The 20,704-nt window shown below is 35.0% G+C and overlaps 1 protein-coding gene across 1 annotated transcript in view; it reads right to left on the bottom strand.

The window, feature by feature from the left end:
- Positions 1 to 513: 513 nt before the first annotated feature.
- LOC149908504 (lachesin-like) overlaps positions 514 to 20,704 on the bottom strand; it is a 37,287-nt gene continuing 17,096 nt past the window's right edge. Inside the window, exons 4-8 of the mRNA XM_090102294.1 lie at positions 9,293 to 9,482; positions 4,915 to 5,046; positions 3,563 to 3,691; positions 3,012 to 3,182; positions 514 to 2,681 (exon numbers count right to left, since the gene is read on the bottom strand). Of these exons, the coding sequence (XP_089958420.1) occupies positions 2,302 to 2,681; positions 3,012 to 3,182; positions 3,563 to 3,691; positions 4,915 to 5,046; positions 9,293 to 9,482 (1,002 nt within the window). The 3' untranslated portion in view covers positions 514 to 2,301. The remainder of the gene's footprint in view (positions 2,682 to 3,011; positions 3,183 to 3,562; positions 3,692 to 4,914; positions 5,047 to 9,292; positions 9,483 to 20,704) is intronic.

The following is a 20,704-nucleotide window of genomic DNA, read 5'->3' as shown; positions in this document are numbered from 1 at the left end:
AAGATATCTACTTTAACGTACACATTTTTCAATAAAAGAATAGACTTTTTCGATAAAGAATGCTAGGATAGCATTCAATCAACCTGTCTTTCTATAAATACTGCTAAAACTACTTACTACAAGGATAACATCGAGTTATAATTAAAAACTCAATTAAGAAAATAACACGATTTCATAATATATTTTATTTTAAAATATGATAAAATGATATCAACATCTTAATGGTAACATTGATAAAATACAGTCATGCTAATAAATGAGCTTATGATATATAAATATATACAACGTTATTCTAAAGATTATTATCGTCGATTATTATTGTCACTTATTAAAATAATTACATGGAAAATATGTAAACTTTATTACACTAAATTGCTCTTGATTATGTATTGTAAAATAAACGCATATAAAATATTATTAAAGAGTCACGTAATATAATATCACTAAAAATACTATAAAAAAATTATGACTAATTTTATTTTATTTCGAACATATAACTTTAAAACAGTTTATAACAGTGCTTTCAAATTTTAAATCAATACAATTCAAAAACCATATTAAGTAGATATTTTTATACAAACCACTTGTATTAATACTTAAATGAACCACTTAAATAAGATAACATTAATAATTGATATGTACACAAAAACCGTAAGAAATATAAATATCAACTGCCTTTTTGAATTGTTTTTTTTTTTTTAGTGTCCACTATCAGATTCTAATATCTAGAAATAAAATAAATTCTTTTCGGTGTCTCACATACCAATAGCCTATAACCAACACAACTACTCGGAATCAAAATTTATCAAAAATGTAAAAGCCGAATTAACATTTTACATCTAAGTATTCGGAAGACAAATTTATTATTTATAATAATATTCAAATACGATTGTATTCTATAATTTTGCTTTGTTAATTATATAAAGTTGTATATCAAATTTGTGTAGGTATGTTTTGTTTGCCAAATAAGCTATAACTCTAGTATTTAAAAAATATTGTAAGGATCGAGATTTTTAACGCTAATCTAAAACGGCGGTATACGATATATATTTATTGCTTAGGCCAGTAAAAAATAATCATATTAAATATGCTATTTGTAGGATAATATCGGTTACAACCTATTTATTTACTCGGTTATTTACTAATTATTAATAATTATTTATTGTTTAAGATAAGTATTGTCACCTTTACTAGGCCCTGCATTTAACTCTAAAACGACAAGAGTTAGTTAACATTTTTATTCAAACTATTATAATATTAATTTTCTTAATATTATTGTACTTTTACAATTCATATATAAGTGTAAAGTACACGTTACACAAATATAGTTAATTTAATTTTTGGTCACTATTATTGTCTTTGCATAATATATTGTCATATACAAAATATGCCTACTTTCTAAATGTAACTTAAGTACATAATAAAAATGGTTATAAGATATAGGATCAATTCTATATGACTGATGACTGTTAACTTCAACTTGTTAATGAATTATATCGATACGTAGTAAATTTTATTATGATTTCGTATTTTAATTTTGTTACTTAACGTATTTTCCTGGAACAATTAATATTTATTTTAATTAGGGCCGATTTTTCAATGCTTGGATAAAACTTAACCGTCCAATAAAGTTACACGATAATTTTAAAATGTCACGTAAACTGTAAAATACGGGCAATTAGAATACGTTTTTAAAATGGTAGTTTTATACATTATTTGACGAATAAGTTTTATCCAAGCATTGAAAAATCGGCCCTTAAAGAAATAATCTTAATTACAAATTGATAACATGACATTTCGGAACATGATCTACAGTTTTATAACGAATAGATTTGAGGGCAACATCTTAATTTTTGTATTTAGTTTTTGTTACATTTATGTGAATACAATGTAGATTAAAACTTTATTTAAATAGAAATTGGATATTGAAAGACAAATTTCTGCACATTATTCAGTTTTCTTTTTTTAACATTGTATTGGATATACCTACGTATGTATTTTAATAAGTACAATACATGAAGTTGCTTCGTTATTCAAAACTGTTATTTTTTACACTTGATATGCCATCTATGATATTAATTTCCAAACAATCCAGTATAGTATGTAAAAATTTCGAAAAACCTCTAAGGTTTTGGTCAAACAAGATGTTTCCTAAATAAACAACGAATAATTGTATACTACGCTAGCTTACATTAAAGCTGATATCTAACATATTCGTCAGTTAACAACTTTCAAACGTATTTAATACTTACAACAATGCTCAAAATTCAACAGCCATCGTTAAACACAAAAATGTGTTATTTATATAAATATTAATTTGACGAGTATAAATAGTGAAATGGTGTGTTTGTGTTGTATGCCTCTGTTGTAGACGACGTAATGTCGCGGAGGGCCGGACGGTCGGACTTTTTGTCGTTCGACTCTTTGGCTATATTCGTTTTGTGTGTGAACTTGCGTGTGTGTGGGTGTGTTGTTTTGTGTGCCGTATGTGTTTATGTTGTAAAAGTTTAGCGCGTTGTTAACACCGATGTGATTGAGCTCCATGTCGAGGGCATTTTGATTCTGTTGTTTCTTGAGGTGACGCTTGGGCGGGCGCGTCGTCGTGCGCAGTGTTGTTGTGGGGCGCGGTGTTGTTGTTGTCGTGGTGGTTGTTGTTGTTGTGGTTGTCTTTTGCGGCGTTTCTGTAAATAATAGTTGCATTTGGTTAGTTATGAATTTACATAAAGTGATATATAACGATTTGATTTTTTAAATCGATACTTTACAATATTCTACTGATCTATTTGAAGATTAACTATTGGCGAATATAGATGTGCAACAGATTTATATTTAATATAAATTTAAAATCATCGAAAATATTTTTATGTATATACGAAAACTCAAGTGCTACGAAATTCGTAGACGTACCTCTACGAAAAACATTACACACGGTCTGCACAAATAATCTAAATGAAAAAATTCCAATGATAATATTTCCAATATTTCAAGGAATACAGATTATTAATACATACCTTTCAAAGTGATAGTAGCGTTGGCTCTGCCGTACGCGTTCGCGGCGGAACATGTGTATTCGCCGAAGTCATTCTTTTTCAGCCGATTGATGGTGAGATTCATACGGACTGCATATTTGTTCAAATTGTCCTCAGCGATCACGTATTTTGAACTGTTCAACAGCTTCGCACCTATAAATAATAGAAAATTTTTGTTAAATACACATAGGCGAAGATAAAATACTTGAATACCAAGGAATGACATCGTTGACCAAGGATTAGTCAAGAATTTTTGTTTTAGAATTTAATTACTGACATTTTCAAAATAACGTGTTATTTTCAATATGCTTACTTTCGTATGATGTATCAAATAATTCTTCAGAAACAAAATATAAGATTCATTTAGTAGATATTACTTCAATTTAACACTACATCTACTCTCCAAAACAAATTAAACACAATCCCAAGCAAAAACATTTCACTCACGGCCGCGCGTGATAAGAACTACACAAACAATTAAGCGTTGTAAACATTTGCTTTAATATTCATGCTCATTTGAATTTCATGAGTACCTGAGTGTGATTTGCCCCTCTGCCACACTGTGAGCGACTTTGGTGACGCCTCCACGTAGCATTGCAGCGTCACTTGCATGTCAGCCATTCGCCACACGACCAGACTCGCCACACGCACTATCGGCGGGACTGGATAGCAATCAATTGTTAATTGAGACGAAGACAATTTAACGGATTTAAAACGCGATTTATTCTTTGTAAAAACTAAAGTGTCATATGGAAGAGTTGCGTGAAAGCTAAATTGATGTTTGGAGATAGAGTATGTATGTAAGAAACCGACTTTATTGCTTATATTTTTAACATATTATTACAGATCGAGTACGTGTCAAAGAAAGCGCGTTTTAAAGTCTAGAATCCGTTAAGAAGTCTTCTTAAAACAAACACATACAATTTAATTAAGATTACAGATATGTTATGATATTACTATAGTGTTAATAATGTTAGAATATTAACATTTCTGGTTACGATTAGATATAATATGCTAATAAATTAACAGAGTAATGTAATTTGATTTGCGTAATTATAATTTGATGGAAACTTATGTATGTGTTGGATTAAGAATTATAATTAGTGTTTGTTATGTTAAGAAAACAAAATTAAAGATTTGCTATACATCAAAAAAACAAATAGGGTTTCTTCTAATAACAAGGTGATTATAATTTCGTTAAAAAATCTACGACTATTTTTTTTCAAAACGACTACTGTTTTCCTTATTTGAAATGACAAACAACAAAACTGACAAACTCATAATAATTAATGTCGTGTTGTCTCAATTAAAGTGGTGCAATTGATTGTGACTACATTTAAGTACAAAGATTGATAACTATCCGTTAATATTGATATGATTATGATCAAAGATTTTTTTGAAAATGGAAAGTCCATCTACGCCATATTCATCAAAAGATAGGACCTTTATCCATCTCCAGTTATGAGGTGTAAAATGGCTTTAACGTCAACAAACTTAGACGATGCCGGCTTTCTAGTATGGAAATTCGGTCTTTTCAATATGAGAAAACTTTCTATCATCACGCAAATGGCTATTCCAGCAATCTTTTTCGATAAATTAAAAAGTATTTCAGCTTGACGGCTTTTTAACTTTGTATGTTATTTAAACAATGCACAACTATTAAAAAATATAACCTCTTTTATTCTGGATAATATTTTACATAAAATAATCATCATCTAGCATTCAGGTCATTTACAAATTGCAAATATAAATTTAAATATATTTGCAATTTGTAAATGTGTCAATTGTATCTATACGAAACGCTTTATAAACTATTATAAATAATTTTACGGTAAATTCACGTTATTCATAACATAAATAGCTTACATATACGTTGAATACTCACAAAGCACAGTGACCTCATATTTCCGACTCTGGGTGGGCGGCACACCGTTCGCAGCTATACACAAATAATTGCCCATATCCGTCCGTCTGAGGCCTTTCAGCGACAACGTTGGACCCACGTAACTGTCCACCACTGAGGAAAATATAACGCCTGTTAGTTTTCAGTATCTTGTAGGAATGGCACATGTTTCAGGTTGTTTATATGCGGTATCATATTGTTAAAAGAAAGAGTACTAATAATATTATACTATAACGCTAATATGACAACATTTTGTACACTTACAATTCTGAAAATAGGGGTGTGTAGGTATAGAAATGAGAATCAAGGACAAAGGTCAATCATATATGATTGTAAGAGCTTTAAAATTACAATAATAATCAACGTCCAACTGCCTGGCGCCTTAAACAAACAAACCGTAAAAGTACGCCAATGAATCCCGTACATTTTAATGAACAAACGCGATAAGCTGTTTAAAAGCTTTCGAAATCCAATACAATCATATAAATATATTGAGTCGAAGTTTTTAAACGAAAGCATAATATCGTAGGTACACACTCTAATATTTCGTGTGGACAATTTATTTATAAAACTTTGATAAATGCGCAAACGGAGTATCGCGAGAGTATTTACTGCCGTCCATAAATGAAAAACCGCGTTGGCTCGCAAAATCGCCAACAAAGGTGGGATGCGTTGCCAAACCGATGTCCGCCATATGTAAACTATCAGTGTCCGGGTGATTCAGCTATAAGAGCCCTTTCATAACTTGGAACGACACTGCAGTATGATAAAAATGTCGCTTATATTAACGTCCCGCGAATGCTACGGAATTATTTTAAAAGCCTTCAAATACGCCATAAACGTTTACGTTATTCGCATATAAATGTTTTGGCTTCCCGCTTTTGAATGTAAATCTACCTTTAATTGTATACGTAGCAGTACGTGTGTATAAACATACAATTAAATTACGTATTACTGACACAAAATTGACAAAATCCTGATTCTATGACAAAATATTGATTCTATATTAATAGTATAATTCACAAACGATAATCGTATTATTAGCCTACACGGTAACGAAATCAGTATTAAATAGTCCCCGTTCGCATTCCGTCAGAACTTAAGTCAGTAATTAAGTCAGGATCGCTAATCTCGGCACGCTTTAATCAAAACATTGCGCAGCCAATTCACCGTTTAACACTCGCTGTCAAATTAAATTTAAATGGAAACAATTTATAACTTTATTATGGTATACGACCGATCCTTAATCTCACGGGTGAACGTAAATACTACGACTATGTAAAGGTGACTACTCACTGCTACTTTAACTTATAATTATAAATAATAATGGTGATATGATATTTGTTCCTTTGTTTTTGTTAAATTTTGTGTATTAGAAAGGTACACATCTGAACCTTTAATTCTTTAATTAATGTAAATAATATTTTAGATTAGAATTTGACCATTTAGATGATAATGAATCATTCAATAAGAATCTGCGGTTATATTTAAGTTGAACCGTCAAAACCTTTCATTGAATTTGTCGTTTACCGAAAACGCTTAAAATTTTGTATACATTGAAATTGAAAAGAATAACATACAACTATGCTCTTTAAATAACAAAAATGCGACTGCACTCCGTGTAAACTATCCCTAAAGCGGGCAACATCAAAGCAGGCCTGTGTGAAATTGTGTTTTATTAACGGGATATAAAGTTGGCCTGGTACATGTCGTTGGCAACTTGTTACTCACTCGCCCCTCAATTCAACGTTATTATTGCCCGAAATCTAATTGTTTCCCGATTCAATTATATGAAACTCGACTGTTTTCTTCGAAATACTTTTCCGTTACAAGGGGCGCACAAATGCCGCTTTTTATTAAATAGGAGTTAATTAAATGCTACTGATTAACGTCAATATCTTTAAATGTCATTAATTAGTGCCATAAAAAGATTTATGAATCATGAGAATCTTTGCAATGCCATTATATTATTATTTTCATGGTGATGAAAAAGCTAACTTACTTAATATCAAGCAAACTTACTTAATATAAGTCGCTCTATCCGACTACTAGGTACTAGATTTACCGCAGAAAAAAAGCCTATGTCACTCCGCTGAAGAAGAATTTGATAAAGAAACATTAAAAATAAGGCTAAATCTAAATCATAATAAACAAAGAAATAAAACTTTCAATTCTTGCTCAATAATAAACTATGTATATTATTTTTTAGTTCCAATATTTTAGTTTAGTTTAGTAGCAATATTTACTTGATCATGTACGAAACATCTAACACTCACCTACAATTTTACAGAATTTACCCAAGTCCCAAACAAAGAGTTTAAATTCGACAAAATCTCCAACATGTAAATACAGCGTAGGTATGAATAAAGTTTGAAGCAACTTCTTTAAGCGATGTTTTGTAATAAGTGACTTAATTAACTCGACAGGGTCGCTCCGCGCCGCGTCGTCGCGTTCACTTCATGTCAAGGGATAAGTAATTAACTAATCACATATTCGCCGCCTTGATTGTATTAGGAATTTGAGACGTTATAAATTATTTTTTGCGTGTAAAAATATGCATAACGGAGCATGGACGAAACCTATGCTTAAGAAAATTACGTTAATACTTCACGTGTGATTAAAATAAATATTTTGATGTGATTTGTTTATAAACATAGAATAATGACAGATAATTGATAAATCGTTATTAGTATAAACGTTTTCAAATTATACTTTACACTAAACTCGATTCGCATTAATAAAACGACAAAATAATCCAACAATCTTACCCCAATCGTAGCGAGTTATTTCTGTACATTTGACGATATGTCACAAGCAGACGCCTCTACATGTTAGTAAAAAGAAAAAGAAAAGAAATCACCCACTCAAACGACAATTCTTATTTGTTGAAGCGTGTATAACATGTCCAATTAATACAAAGGCTTGGCTCCACCGCGCCGTAACTATTACCACCGCCCCCTGTTTACCCGCAGCCGACAGTCTTTTGTTTACGCTTAATGGCTTAAATAAAACGGGTCAAATTCGTAAAACACAGTACCGAAAAGGCATTAAAAGGGCGAAGGGACCGGTGACTGTATACTTAAAACAATATTATTAAGGTATAAATTTAGATACGGAATTACAAGCGATTAGACGGACAAAAGCGTATGTTAAAACAACCTGACCATTATCGCCCTAACTCCTGTCTTCACGCTAGTGCGTAGGACGTGGGACGGTAACAACTATGAGATAACGGCTTTGTCAGCGTCCCTCCAGTCCGCCTCTCATTTAATTTCCTGACCGAATCTCGGATTGCCACATCATATTGTTTAAACAGTAATCGAGTTCTTTCAAAACGATCTTTTTAAAGGAAATGAATCTCAGTCACGGGCTTGACGACCACTTACTTTTGTAAATTAAGAAATATTGGCCGTATTTTTTCGAGTGAAAAAGGTTAAAGTTTCGTATTTGTACAGAGAATCCTTTGATCTTATTAATACTTGACATTTTTCGTAAAGCCTAGGTCGAAACGAAACCCCTAATACGAGCCGTACATTACATGTTATCAAATTTGTGTTACTCCACTTGACGATTATTCAATAAAATTTTTAGGTCGCTACATTTATCCTGTATTTCGAATATTCGTTCCAATATCTTAAGGCGATATCTTAATAAATCCCATAAAACTCCAATGTTTTAACCGCGCGGGCACCTGCGCCCGCTTCAGGCGGGCTTTGAATGCAAAATTAGTCTTGTTTCTTTTTTACCACTTAGTAGGATCTCTTCAATGTGAATAGAATTCAAAAGAAAATTGACGTTTTATGTCCTGTTTTTAATATGAACGACTATTATTATCGTTCGCAATGAAATTGAATAAGAAAATTTGTGAAAGAAGCAAAAAACTGAATGATATATTGAATGGGACGTGTACGGCATATTTTGGAACGATTTCTGTATAAAAATACGTAATTTTACGTGATTTAATACCCCTACTTACAGACAAGTGAAAAAGAAAGTCCCTTGGAATAATATTTTTGATCTTTTACACTTCACTACGTATTCATTTCGCCTTACATTTTTATAAGATAAAATGAGCAAACCTATTAAGATTAAAATAAAAGACAACCGAGCAACACGTTGAAAATCTTCGTGTATTTGAATGTTCATGACGTCTGAATTTGCATGTAGATGAAATGAATAAAACCATTTTTGGAAAGCGGAGTTAACGATTTGGAAGCGTTAATCTTTTACTGCGTTCGTAATTTTGGTATGTTCATTAAAACTACTTTTGAAGCGTTTTAATTAAGCTCAACACTTTTGGGAACGTTTAATTTGAAGCTGTGTTTTGTGTTATGAAATGTTTATGAAACATTGAGTATACCTTTTTCTTCGTTGCCATTTTCATCACGAAACACTATGTTGCGGCCTCCTTGTCTTTTCCATGAAATAGTGGGTTCAGGCACTCCGTTGGCTGTGCACCTCAGTTCTATGGAACCACCTTCTGGCGCACTAGCTTCCGACCCGTCGCTGTCTGCGATGTCTGGCGGTATCACCACTGATAGATGGCCCATCTATGGAAATGTTAGTATTGTTAGTTAGTTGGAAGTTACTACTACTACTTACTAGGTAAGTTGAATACAAGAAAACTAATATTGTTCCACTTCTAGTTATTCGACTTCTTTGGTATTTAACTGAATGATGTATACAGTTAAAAAAATATCCGTTTATAGAAAATTATTTAATTTAACATGAAATGAGACAAAAGCTTTCAATTGATTCTATAAATAATCGAAATACTACAAATTACACAACATAAAATAAATGCGGAATCAGGCGAATGGCATTTTATAATAAAATCCAGCTATTATATACCTATATAGTATGGCTTTTTCAACATATAAAAGAAAATGAATTACAACTAAGCTTACATATCATATCATATCATATTGCCAACTATATTGAAATAGTAATATTCTGAGAGATTCTCTAGAGAATGAAAACGTGTTATATTAAGGCTTCTGGTTTAGATAATTCCTGGTAAACCACTCTCAGCATAAATATATTTTAGCTTAGGTAAAGGAATTAAGTGCTAAACCAGCAAATGGGAACTTATTTTACTTTTCTCCTTAGCAATTATTTTACGGTCGCTTTAACTCGACCGGATTTTGCACCTTAGCACCTTTTCGTAGAAAATAAAATGGTTTTGATTGTATGTTGGAAAAAATCTAGATTATAAATATTCATTGTGAATATCTAGACACAATATTTCTTTACAGTATGAAATATGAAATGCTAATACTGGCTAGTACAAAGACAATAAATAAAATGGAGAGAACAAAGAATATAAAAGTAAAATGAACAAGCTTAATTATTATTAAAAAAACAAAATACCCGACTGCACACTAAAAAAAGAGTAAAAATGTCTTTATCCCGTGGGACTTTTAGGATAAAATGTATCCTATGACACTCCCGTAATCAAGACAAATCTAACGATACCTCATACATCAAAACCCATCAAGCCGTTTAGGCTACAGGTGGTCACAAAGGAAAAGACATACATACATACTTACATACACTCGAAAAACATTACCCTCCTTCTTTGGCAGTCGGGTAAAAATTAATTAAAAGAATTAATCATGAAAAATCCAAATAAATACTTGTTAAAATTTATTAAAAATTCTAAAGAACGGATGGACACAATATAATAGATTTTTATTATGTATCATTTTGCAAGCAGCAAATGACCCAACGGAATACAATTAAACGAAACCCACGTTGTTAATTGTTTAATTAAAATTTTGTGAAAGTTATTATATTATTTTGTTTCTTACATTATCCTGCATTACTTTGTTCTATATTGAATATGAATTCATCTGAATGTTATTAAATATTTTGTGGGGTGCGTGATAATAGATATTAATTACACTAGGTACAGTACCTTTGGGTGATGCACAAATAACCACACACTCACAGTTTTAACGTTTATTATCTCCACACAGAAGGAGAGAGACAATTATCAGATACAAGCAACACTTTGGGCATGAAAATATAAGAACAAAAAGACACTGACTAGATGCGCATTCGGTAACTAAGATCGAACTGTTAATTTTACAATTATGTAGAAACTTGAAGAAATATTCCGATCTACCCGCTGGGACCGTGATAATTTCGTCGCGGCACGCATACTACGCGAATACCGCGACTCCGTCATAAAATTATAAATATTATAATTATTTTGTATGAGTGTAATGCATGTCTGTATTTTTTGTGTTTTGTGTAATGAATGTTTAGTGTTATAATTAAATACGAATATAAATATGAAATAAAATATTTAAATACATGTTGTGTGTAATATATACGTATGATAAAATACATACACTAAAATATCGTGTGTTAGCCACATCACTCCCCTCCAGAGACCGGGTTAAGGGCGATAAAAGTCTGGGAAGTGAACTCTCCTCCCAGAGCGAGTGGTATATGCCACAGGAGCACTGGGAAGAGGTAGGGGAGGATCGGGAGGTGGAAGAGCGGGAGAAGGAAGGATTTCGGTAGGAGACGACAGTAAGTAGGCTGGCTTAAGGCGGTCTATGCTAACTGTCGTTGACTTTCCTTTTAATTTAATTTTGAAAAATTTGTGATCTCTTGCAATGACCTCATGTGGCCCTGTGTATGCGGGTTGTAAAGAGCCGCGCAGTGCGTCTTCCCTAAGGAATACGTGACCACATGAGGCTAAATCTTTGTAGATGAATATGTTTTTCTTACCATGATGTTTAGTTGGTACTGGGCGAATGTTCCTGGCGAAATTTGTCAACCGAGCTGATAAGTCGGTGATATCGGTAGTATAAGACGAAGTGTCGTGACCAAAAAATTCACCTGGTAGGCGAAGTGGTTCACCGAAAACCAGCTCAGCTGAGGAGGAGTGCAGATCCTCTTTCACAGCACTTCTTATGCCGAGAAGCACGAGAGGTAGTGTTTCTACCCAATTTGCGTCAGCGTGACAGGTAATTGCAGCTTTCAATTGTCTGTGGAAGCGCTCCACCAAGCCGTTGCACTGCGGGTGATATGCGGTTGTCTTACGGTGATCGAAACCGATAGACTTAGCGAGCTGCTGGAATAGGGCCGATTGAAATTGTGCACCGCGGTCGGTAACGACGTCGGTTGGACAACCATAACGGGCTACCCAGCAGGACACAAAAGCTTTCGCGACAGTTTCTGCGGTGATATCGGTAAGTGGTACAGCTTCCGGCCATCGCGTGAAGCGATCGACGGCTGTTAAGCAATACCGATAATCACCGCAAGGTGGTAAAGGGCCGATTAGGTCTATATGGACATGTTTGAATCGCGCTGAAGGTAAAGCGAGCGTACCAATAGGTGACGCGACATGCCTGTTTACCTTCGAGCGCTGACAGGTCAAACATGCCTTAGACCATTCGCGGCAGTCCTTCCGCATTAACGGCCAGACAAACCTCTGTGCAACGAGCTTGGCTGATGTATTTGCGCCTGGGTGACTCAATGAGTGCAGACAATTGAAAACCTGCTGACGCAGTTGTGTAGGGACGAAAGGTCTGGGAGTCGGTGTACTGACGTCACAGTACAATGGAATACGACTTCCAGGTAAATTCATCTTTTTAAGGCGAAGAGATGATTCACCTGTGAGATGCGCAGTGAGCTCAGGATCTGTAGCTTGCAACCTTGCCATCTCTTCTAAGTCGACAGGTCTCTGCAGTTCACATACGCGCGATAAAGTATCGGCGACGACATTGTTTGCACCGGATATGTGCTGTATGTCGGTTGTGAACTGTGAGATGTAGTCGAGGTGTCTATACTGACGCGGCGTGCAGTTACTTTTCCTCTCGTGGAAAGCGTAACATAACGGCTTGTGGTCAGTATAGATCGTAAAATGATTAGCCTCCAGCATGTGTCGGAAGTACCGTATGCTCTCGTAGATGGCAAGGAGCTCTCGATCGTATGGAGAATACTTCACCTGTGACGGGCTCAACTTGCGCGAGAAGAATGCGAGCGGCTGCCAATCATCATCCTTAAGCTGTTGTAGGACTCCACCTATCGCTGTATCTGAAGCGTCAGTGACGAGTCCTAATTTAGCTTCACTGGCAGGATGAGCGAGCAGGGCTGCTTCGCAAAGGCTTTTCTTGCAGTCTTGGAATGACTGCAGCGAATTCCCTTCTATGACCACGGGATGAGAACCTTTGACGGAACCTACAAGCAAGGCGTTTAAAGGTGCTTGAATTTGGGCAGCATTGGGCAAGAAACGTCGATAAAAATTAACCATGCCCAGGAATCTTCGAAGCTCTCGAACAGTTCTTGGGACAGGAAAATCGGCGATGGCTTGCACCTTGCTGTCCAAAGGTTTGGTTCCCTTTTCAGAGATTTCGTAGCCTAGAAATGTTACCTTAGGAGCGCCGAAGACACACTTGGCTGTGTTAATAAGAACACCATAATCTCTCATACGGGTGAAGAGTTGGCGCAGGTGGTCTTCGTGCTCTTGTGCTGATCTGCTGAATATCAGGAAGTCATCCAGATACGGATAACAGAAATCTAGGCCTCGCGTCAATTCATCGACGAATCTCTGAAAAGTTTGACCTGCGTTGCGAAGTCCGAAGGTCATAAATGGAAATTCGTACAAACCGAAGGGTGTGGTAATCGCTGTCTTCGGGATATCACCTTCAAAAACAGGAATCTGGTTGTAGGCCTTAACTAAATCGATGACAGAGAAGATAGTACAACCAGACAGACAGTGTGAAAAGTCCTGTATGTGCCTGATTGGATACTTATCTGGTATCGTTCTTGCGTTGAGAAGTCTGTAGTCACCGCATGGACGCCATCCATTGTCCTTTTTCGAAGCGAGGTGAAGCGAAGACGACCACGGGCTGTCAGATGGGCGGGCTGTTCCGTTTGCTATCATAGCCTCGAATTCCTGCTTTGCAATTTTAAGTTTGTCGGGAGCCAAGCGTCTAGGGGAACAGGAAACAGGAGGGCCAGGAGTTGTGCGAATGTGGTGTGTAGTGTTGTGTTTGACAATACCTGGAGTACCAGCGGGGCGTGTTAGTTCCGGGTATTGCGCTAAAATTTTATGATAATTACTATCACCACAAGTTACAACCTTAACACTAGAAATATTACAATTAATTGAATTACAATTTATTGCTGAGCTGCTGACATTGGTTAAGCCATCGATCAATTGTTTTTTACTTACGTCAACAATAATTTGGTAGTGTGAAAGGAAATCTACACCAATAATGGCTTTGGTGACGTCAGCTACAACAAAACGCCATGGAAAAACGCGACGTAAGCCTAAGTTGAGGTTTAATTGAATGTAACCGTAAGTATCGATGACGGAACCATTGGCAGCACACAGTTGGTAATTAGTTTTACATCGTTTTTCAGACACAGCACTTATAGGGAAAACACAAATATCACTACCGGTATCTATTAGATATTCAACATTAAGAGTGGGGTCTGTTATGAAAAGACGACCGGGGGAAATGGGGCAGGCGTTAGTCGCCATCACTGAGTGTCGTACGCGTTTCGTGTCGTGCGATGCCTTGAAGTCGCATGGCTTAATGCATCTGTTAGCCTTTGTGCCATGTTTATTATGATACCAGCAGATAGGGTAACGCCGGTAATTAGAGTGGGACCGTCGAGAAGAAGACCGTTGACGACGATGGGGAGAGGGATCTCTGCGCACACGGGGACCGGGTCGGGAACTGCTTACTTGGGTGGATAGCGCGCTCGCCTGGCGCGTCAGCTCCACCACCTGGCGTGCCAAGTCGTCCATTGCCGAAGATGACGATGAAGAAGTCGCTGCAACATGAGTAGTGGGAGCCGCGATCTCGTACACGCGGTCAGCCAGCTCAGCCAGGGCGTCCAGGGACAGCGTAGGTTGTGACGCAACGATCGGCTGCAATCCAGCAGGTAATCGGCTGGTCCAGATTGTCTTTAAGAAATCTTCTGGAATTTCGGGACCAGCTAGATGCTGCAAATGCCGCAGGAATTGTGACGGCTTGCGTAATCCCAGCTGCTCGTGCATCAACAGCTGTTTCACTTTATTATCTCTAGACACGGATAATCTTTTTATTAATTCCGATTTTAATTTAATATAATCAGCGGGGCCGGTAAGAATGTCTTCGACCTCGGCCGCATACTGTCGATCTAATGTGGCCAATATGTGATAAAATTTGGTAGTATTGTCAGTTATGTTCATAATAGCAAATTGTCCTTCGACTTGTGCAAACCATATTGCAGGTTTTTCAGGCCAGAAAGGTGGGATCCGTAAATTAACGGATGGTTGCTGGGCGGGCGACACGTGCGGCGGTCGTTCCGCCATTTTGACGCACCTTCGCGGTTGAGTATTAACTCGATCAGCGTCTTCGGAATCACTTGCACTGGACATAGTTTTTATATATATAGTGTTCAGAGGGGTCACCAATTTGTGGGGTGCGTGATAATAGATATTAATTACACTAGGTACAGTACCTTTGGGTGATGCACAAATAACCACACACTCACAGTTTTAACGTTTATTATCTCCACACAGAAGGAGAGAGACAATTATCAGATACAAGCAACACTTTGGGCATGAAAATATAAGAACAAAAAGACACTGACTAGATGCGCATTCGGTAACTAAGATCGAACTGTTAATTTTACAATTATGTAGAAACTTGAAGAAATATTCCGATCTACCCGCTGGGACCGTGATAATTTCGTCGCGGCACGCATACTACGCGAATACCGCGACTCCGTCATAAAATTATAAATATTATAATTATTTTGTATGAGTGTAATGCATGTCTGTATTTTTTGTGTTTTGTGTAATGAATGTTTAGTGTTATAATTAAATACGAATATAAATATGAAATAAAATATTTAAATACATGTTGTGTGTAATATATACGTATGATAAAATACATACACTAAAATATCGTGTGTTAGCCACAATTTTACTTTTTTTGAAGTGAAACTCCTTTAGGCGCGTTGAGAGTAAAATTTCAAGGTCGCGTCATGGTTATTACCGTCTCGTCATGGAGTAAGGCGACGATTTTTGTATATTACCAAAGAAGTTTCACTTCTGACACGTGTGCTCGGTACCCACGCTCTTTTTTTAATTAAGTACTATAATAAATGAGCCACTATATTTTTAATCATTATAAAATAGCTATGATTTATGAATTTGTCCCTTAGCGTAAACAATATGTAGCTGAGGTTGATGAATCTAAGTGTTTACTGTTTTCTATACAACGTATGTGGCGGTAAATGCCGTTATTCGGCAGACGACATTGACAAAGATTGATACAGCCATTCCGTTTTGTCAATGCTTTGTACTTGAAGGGAAGATTTATCCTACACATATTCTACGCTTAATCGTATAAATGTTGTTTTATTTGGAGGAAAATTGGTTTTATTAAATCGGTATATTAAAATCACATTTTGTAAACTGTTTGTTTTAGAAGACAATTTATTTATAAGAGAATATTCAAGAAATATTTTGAGAATAATCATACTCTAAGTAATATAGATCTTATATAACATTTCCCGTGATCGTGCTGTTCACAGCGGGTGAAAAAACGATATTTTTCAAACAATTTAAAATACCTTGTTTAGGCATCAAAATGATATCATGATAGAATATTATCACAGATTACTCAATTATTACTATGTACATTGCAATATAGTGAAATGTAGCAGCGTTAAATATAGTAAACAGCATAATGATTTATAGTGAAAACCTATATTCAACACCGAATGAATATCACGTGTGACATCGATTGTATTCGCTTAATTTTCCATTTTTGGCATTCAAATAATGCAAAGCAATGCAAGCTGCATTAATATTTGAACAATGCGCAGTCCATTAAATCCAATACAAAGTAAATCAATATTTCTCTTAATACTTGTCGAAGTTTCGGAATGAATAGAGTTTAGTTGAAAACAAAAGGAAATCAGTAATTACCGTACGTTCCCGCGGGAACTGGCTAACTCAGCGCTTAACACTGCTTTCTGAGAAGCTCCTTATTCCATCATAACATTTCCATTATTAGTTTGATATAGTTCATTTGTTTTGCTTCCTTAAAATTAGCTGGAAATTTTTGAACGTATAATTATTTAAGCCTTGTCATTTATACGTACTTCCTACCACCATAACTATTTAGTAATCAGTTAATAATCAGCTACTATCTACTCAATTTAAAAACAAGGACAAAATTCATGTTAAAGTGTAAGAAAATGATCCACCTTCCGCTAGCTTAGATCCTAGTTCAAAGAATAAAGTAAAATATTATGTTATAACTCGAGATGATCCAATAAACTGGCATTATTATATCCGATCTAGGTATATGCTTAATATTAAACACAAAGAAGCACACGATAATATGTTAGTATAAGATGAACTTAATACATGAAAGGAACTGCCCACTGGTTTAATAAAAAGCTTCATCAATAGCCCATTTATTGACTCGACAAATTAAGTTTTCCGTCAGCGCTCAAAGAACGTAAAAGAAAATAAATATAAGCAAGCCGCTCCAGTAAATAGGGAAGAGAAACACGATCAAAGATCAGTTGGTTACATTAGCTCGTGCCGCTCGCGCGTGAAATGATACGGATCACATTAAACCACTCTGAGGCAGCAAATCTCAGAGAGTTTCATTTGATTTTAACCAGCCCTAGTAGTAGATTGTAGCTCTATATCTCAAAGAGATAAATATATTTTTAACTATTTAAAGAATTTAAATTAACATGCTTTAAAAACATCACATATCAATACATCGGAAAAACTTGAACTAAGAAAAAGTCCTCCCGAATTTTAATTGACTGTAAATAGGAATGCTTGACTGAGAGTAAACAGCTTACATAATAAATTGATCCTGTATAATACAATTTCAAATACAATTTGTCTGTTCGAAACTATAGTTCAAACTGATACATAATGTATCGTATAAAGTGCCTAACTATCATTATTTATTTTGCCGGACATGGTATTAACAATATAAATTGTTAGTATCAAAATTTAGCAGTGATGAAACGAGGAGGATAGAGAATAAATAGCAGCTATAAAACACTTATTTTTCAATTACTATAACGTCAATCGATTTCCACTGAACTCCATTGATATTGCCATGGATGAGTCTGAATCTAATAATCTTCGAATCCATTTAAGTTATAATTATATTTTGCTTTGTTTTGCAAATATAATCAAAGAGTCTCTGATAAAAATATATGAAACGTTTTTTGTATTCTTTTATTACTAGAAAGATTATTTTTTCATTCAATAACTTCTTAAATTATTCAAAGCATTTGAAATTATATCAAAGTTCCAATAGGTTATATTGTGTAGAAGAATAAGTAACATGCATTCCAATGCATAGAGGAGTCTGTGAATGAAATATGGCCCAAATGTGAAGGCACGCGTGAGCAAGACTGACAAAATTCCTTCGACTTGTTGGAATATTTTCTAGACATTACATGTCCAGGTAGAAATTTTATTATGACCTTATTGAGAAAAAACTATTTAAAAATTTCACTTGTATATCCTCTGTTCATGGATAGATTAACGAACAATAATTGCAGGTTTTTCTTTTAATAATTGTACATTTTTATTTGATGAAACGTGCAACATAAAATATTTAACAAGAGTAGTGTATCCTGTCGTATTTTAAAGTTTGTTAACCGTCTCAACTTGTAAACGGCTACAATGCAAACATCTCCTTTGACTATTTTTCGTAGAAAATCACAGAATACACGTAACTGGCCGTGCTTTGATAAAATTCCTCGCGAGCGTAGCGCAGCGAGCCCGGGCCCCATTCAATGGGTCACATTCCCTCTCCAAATATGCACAAGTTATAATTTTAGCGACATTTCATACCTAACTCCGTTCAACTTTGTGTTTCCATACTAAATTTCGCAGCTTCACGAAATTTTAATTATACTCTCTATTCCTTTTACCGACGCATTCTTTTAACATATATGTAGTTATGAGCATTGAACTGATGCAACGAAAAATTCAAGTTAAAGTTTAATCAAGGCGGTGTTTTATTTTTCCTTTGACTTTCTTGTTCAACTTTTATGTTAATTAATTTATTGGCTATCCGAAATTCCAATTAAACAAGATTCTTTACTGCTTGCAATGAAATCATTTTTTATTTTAGATAGATATATATATATATATGTTTTCTAAAAAAATGTTTACAATACCAAAATGATATTTTGTACAACTATAAGTTATAAATTTATAAAGAATAGAAAAAATTCGATCACGAGGCGGGACTCGAACCCGCATCCTTCGCGCCATTCCGGGGCGGATGCCTCACCAACTCAGCCACTCGTGACCCGCCCGAGTGATCGAATTTATTCTATTCTTTCAGTTTTATGTGTCTGAAGGGACACACCGCGCGCCATCTATTGAGATGATTAACAACCATTTCAACCAATATGAAGCACTTTTCAGTGAATACAATATTGTAACGATGGAACACGACCTTTTTTTGTTGAATTTATATTTTTGGTTTTATGGCATTCAAATGCTTTATAAATATAAATTTATAAAGAATAGAAAAAATTCGATCACGAGGCGGGACTCGAACCCGCATCCTTCGCGCCATTCCGGGGCGGATGCCTCACCAACTCAGCCACTCGTGACCCGCCCGAGTGATCGAATTTATTCTATTCTTTCAGTTTTATGTGTCTGAAGGGACACACCGCGCGCCATCTATTGAGATGATTAACAACCATTTCAACCAATATGAAGCACTTTTCAGTGAATACAATATTGTAACGATGGAACACGACCTTTTTTTGTTGAATTTATATTTTTGGTTTTATGGCATTCAAATGCTTTATAAATATTAATTTATTATGTCCCTTCAGACACATAAAACTGAAAGAATAGAATAAATTCGATCACTCGGGCGGGTCACGAGTGGCTGAGTTGGTGAGGCATCCGCCCCGGAATGGCGCGAAGGATGCGGGTTCGAGTCCCGCCTCGTGATCGAATTTTTTCTATTCTTTATAAATTTATATTTATAAAGCATTTGAATGCCATAAAACCAAAAATATAAATTCAACAAAAAAAGGTCGTGTTCCATCGTTACAATATTGTATTCACTGAAAAGTGCTTCATATTGGTTGAAATGGTTGTTAATCATCTCAATAGATGGCGCGCGGTGTGTCCCTTCAGACACATAAAACTGAAAGAATAGAATAAATTCGATCACTCGGGCGGGTCACGAGTGGCTGAGTTGGTGAGGCATCCGCCCCGGAATGGCGCGAAGGATGCGGGTTCGAGTCCCGCCTCGTGATCGAATTTTTTCTATTCTTTATAAATTTATATTTATAAAGCATTTGAATGCCATAAAACCAAAAATATAAATTCAACTATAAGTTATGTTAAATAAGAAAGCGAAGACTCTTCGTAAACAAAATTCAAAAATTTAGTTTATTTTATTATTCAACATGTCTTGCTGTTGAAGTTAAAGCAATAAAACTGTAACATAATGTTCTGTTGTGGAATGTTAAATAAGATTTTATTGAGGAATTCTTTACATTTTGAATGATGTTTAATTAGAAATATTTCGTTTAAATAACTAATTACAGCTGGAATGGTAGGAAAGTAAGGTATAAAATATATCTTATAAAAATTATGATGAATTTTTGTAGGTACTCAACTGTTCTGTTATAATATATATATAAAAACTATCTAACAATTCTCTGACGTAGTAATTTTAATGGTACCCTAGATTCAATTTAACCATTGCGGTCATTTCAAACAATTTATAGCTGG

The sequence above is a fragment of the Colias eurytheme genome, chromosome 5, assembly GCF_061535395.1.
Source record: "Colias eurytheme isolate Ceu_HAF_F1 chromosome 5, ilColEury1 Martin Lab GWU primary, whole genome shotgun sequence".
In the NCBI taxonomy this organism is placed as follows: domain Eukaryota; kingdom Metazoa; phylum Arthropoda; class Insecta; order Lepidoptera; family Pieridae; genus Colias; species Colias eurytheme.
This window is presented reverse-complemented; position numbering and strand designations above follow the sequence as displayed.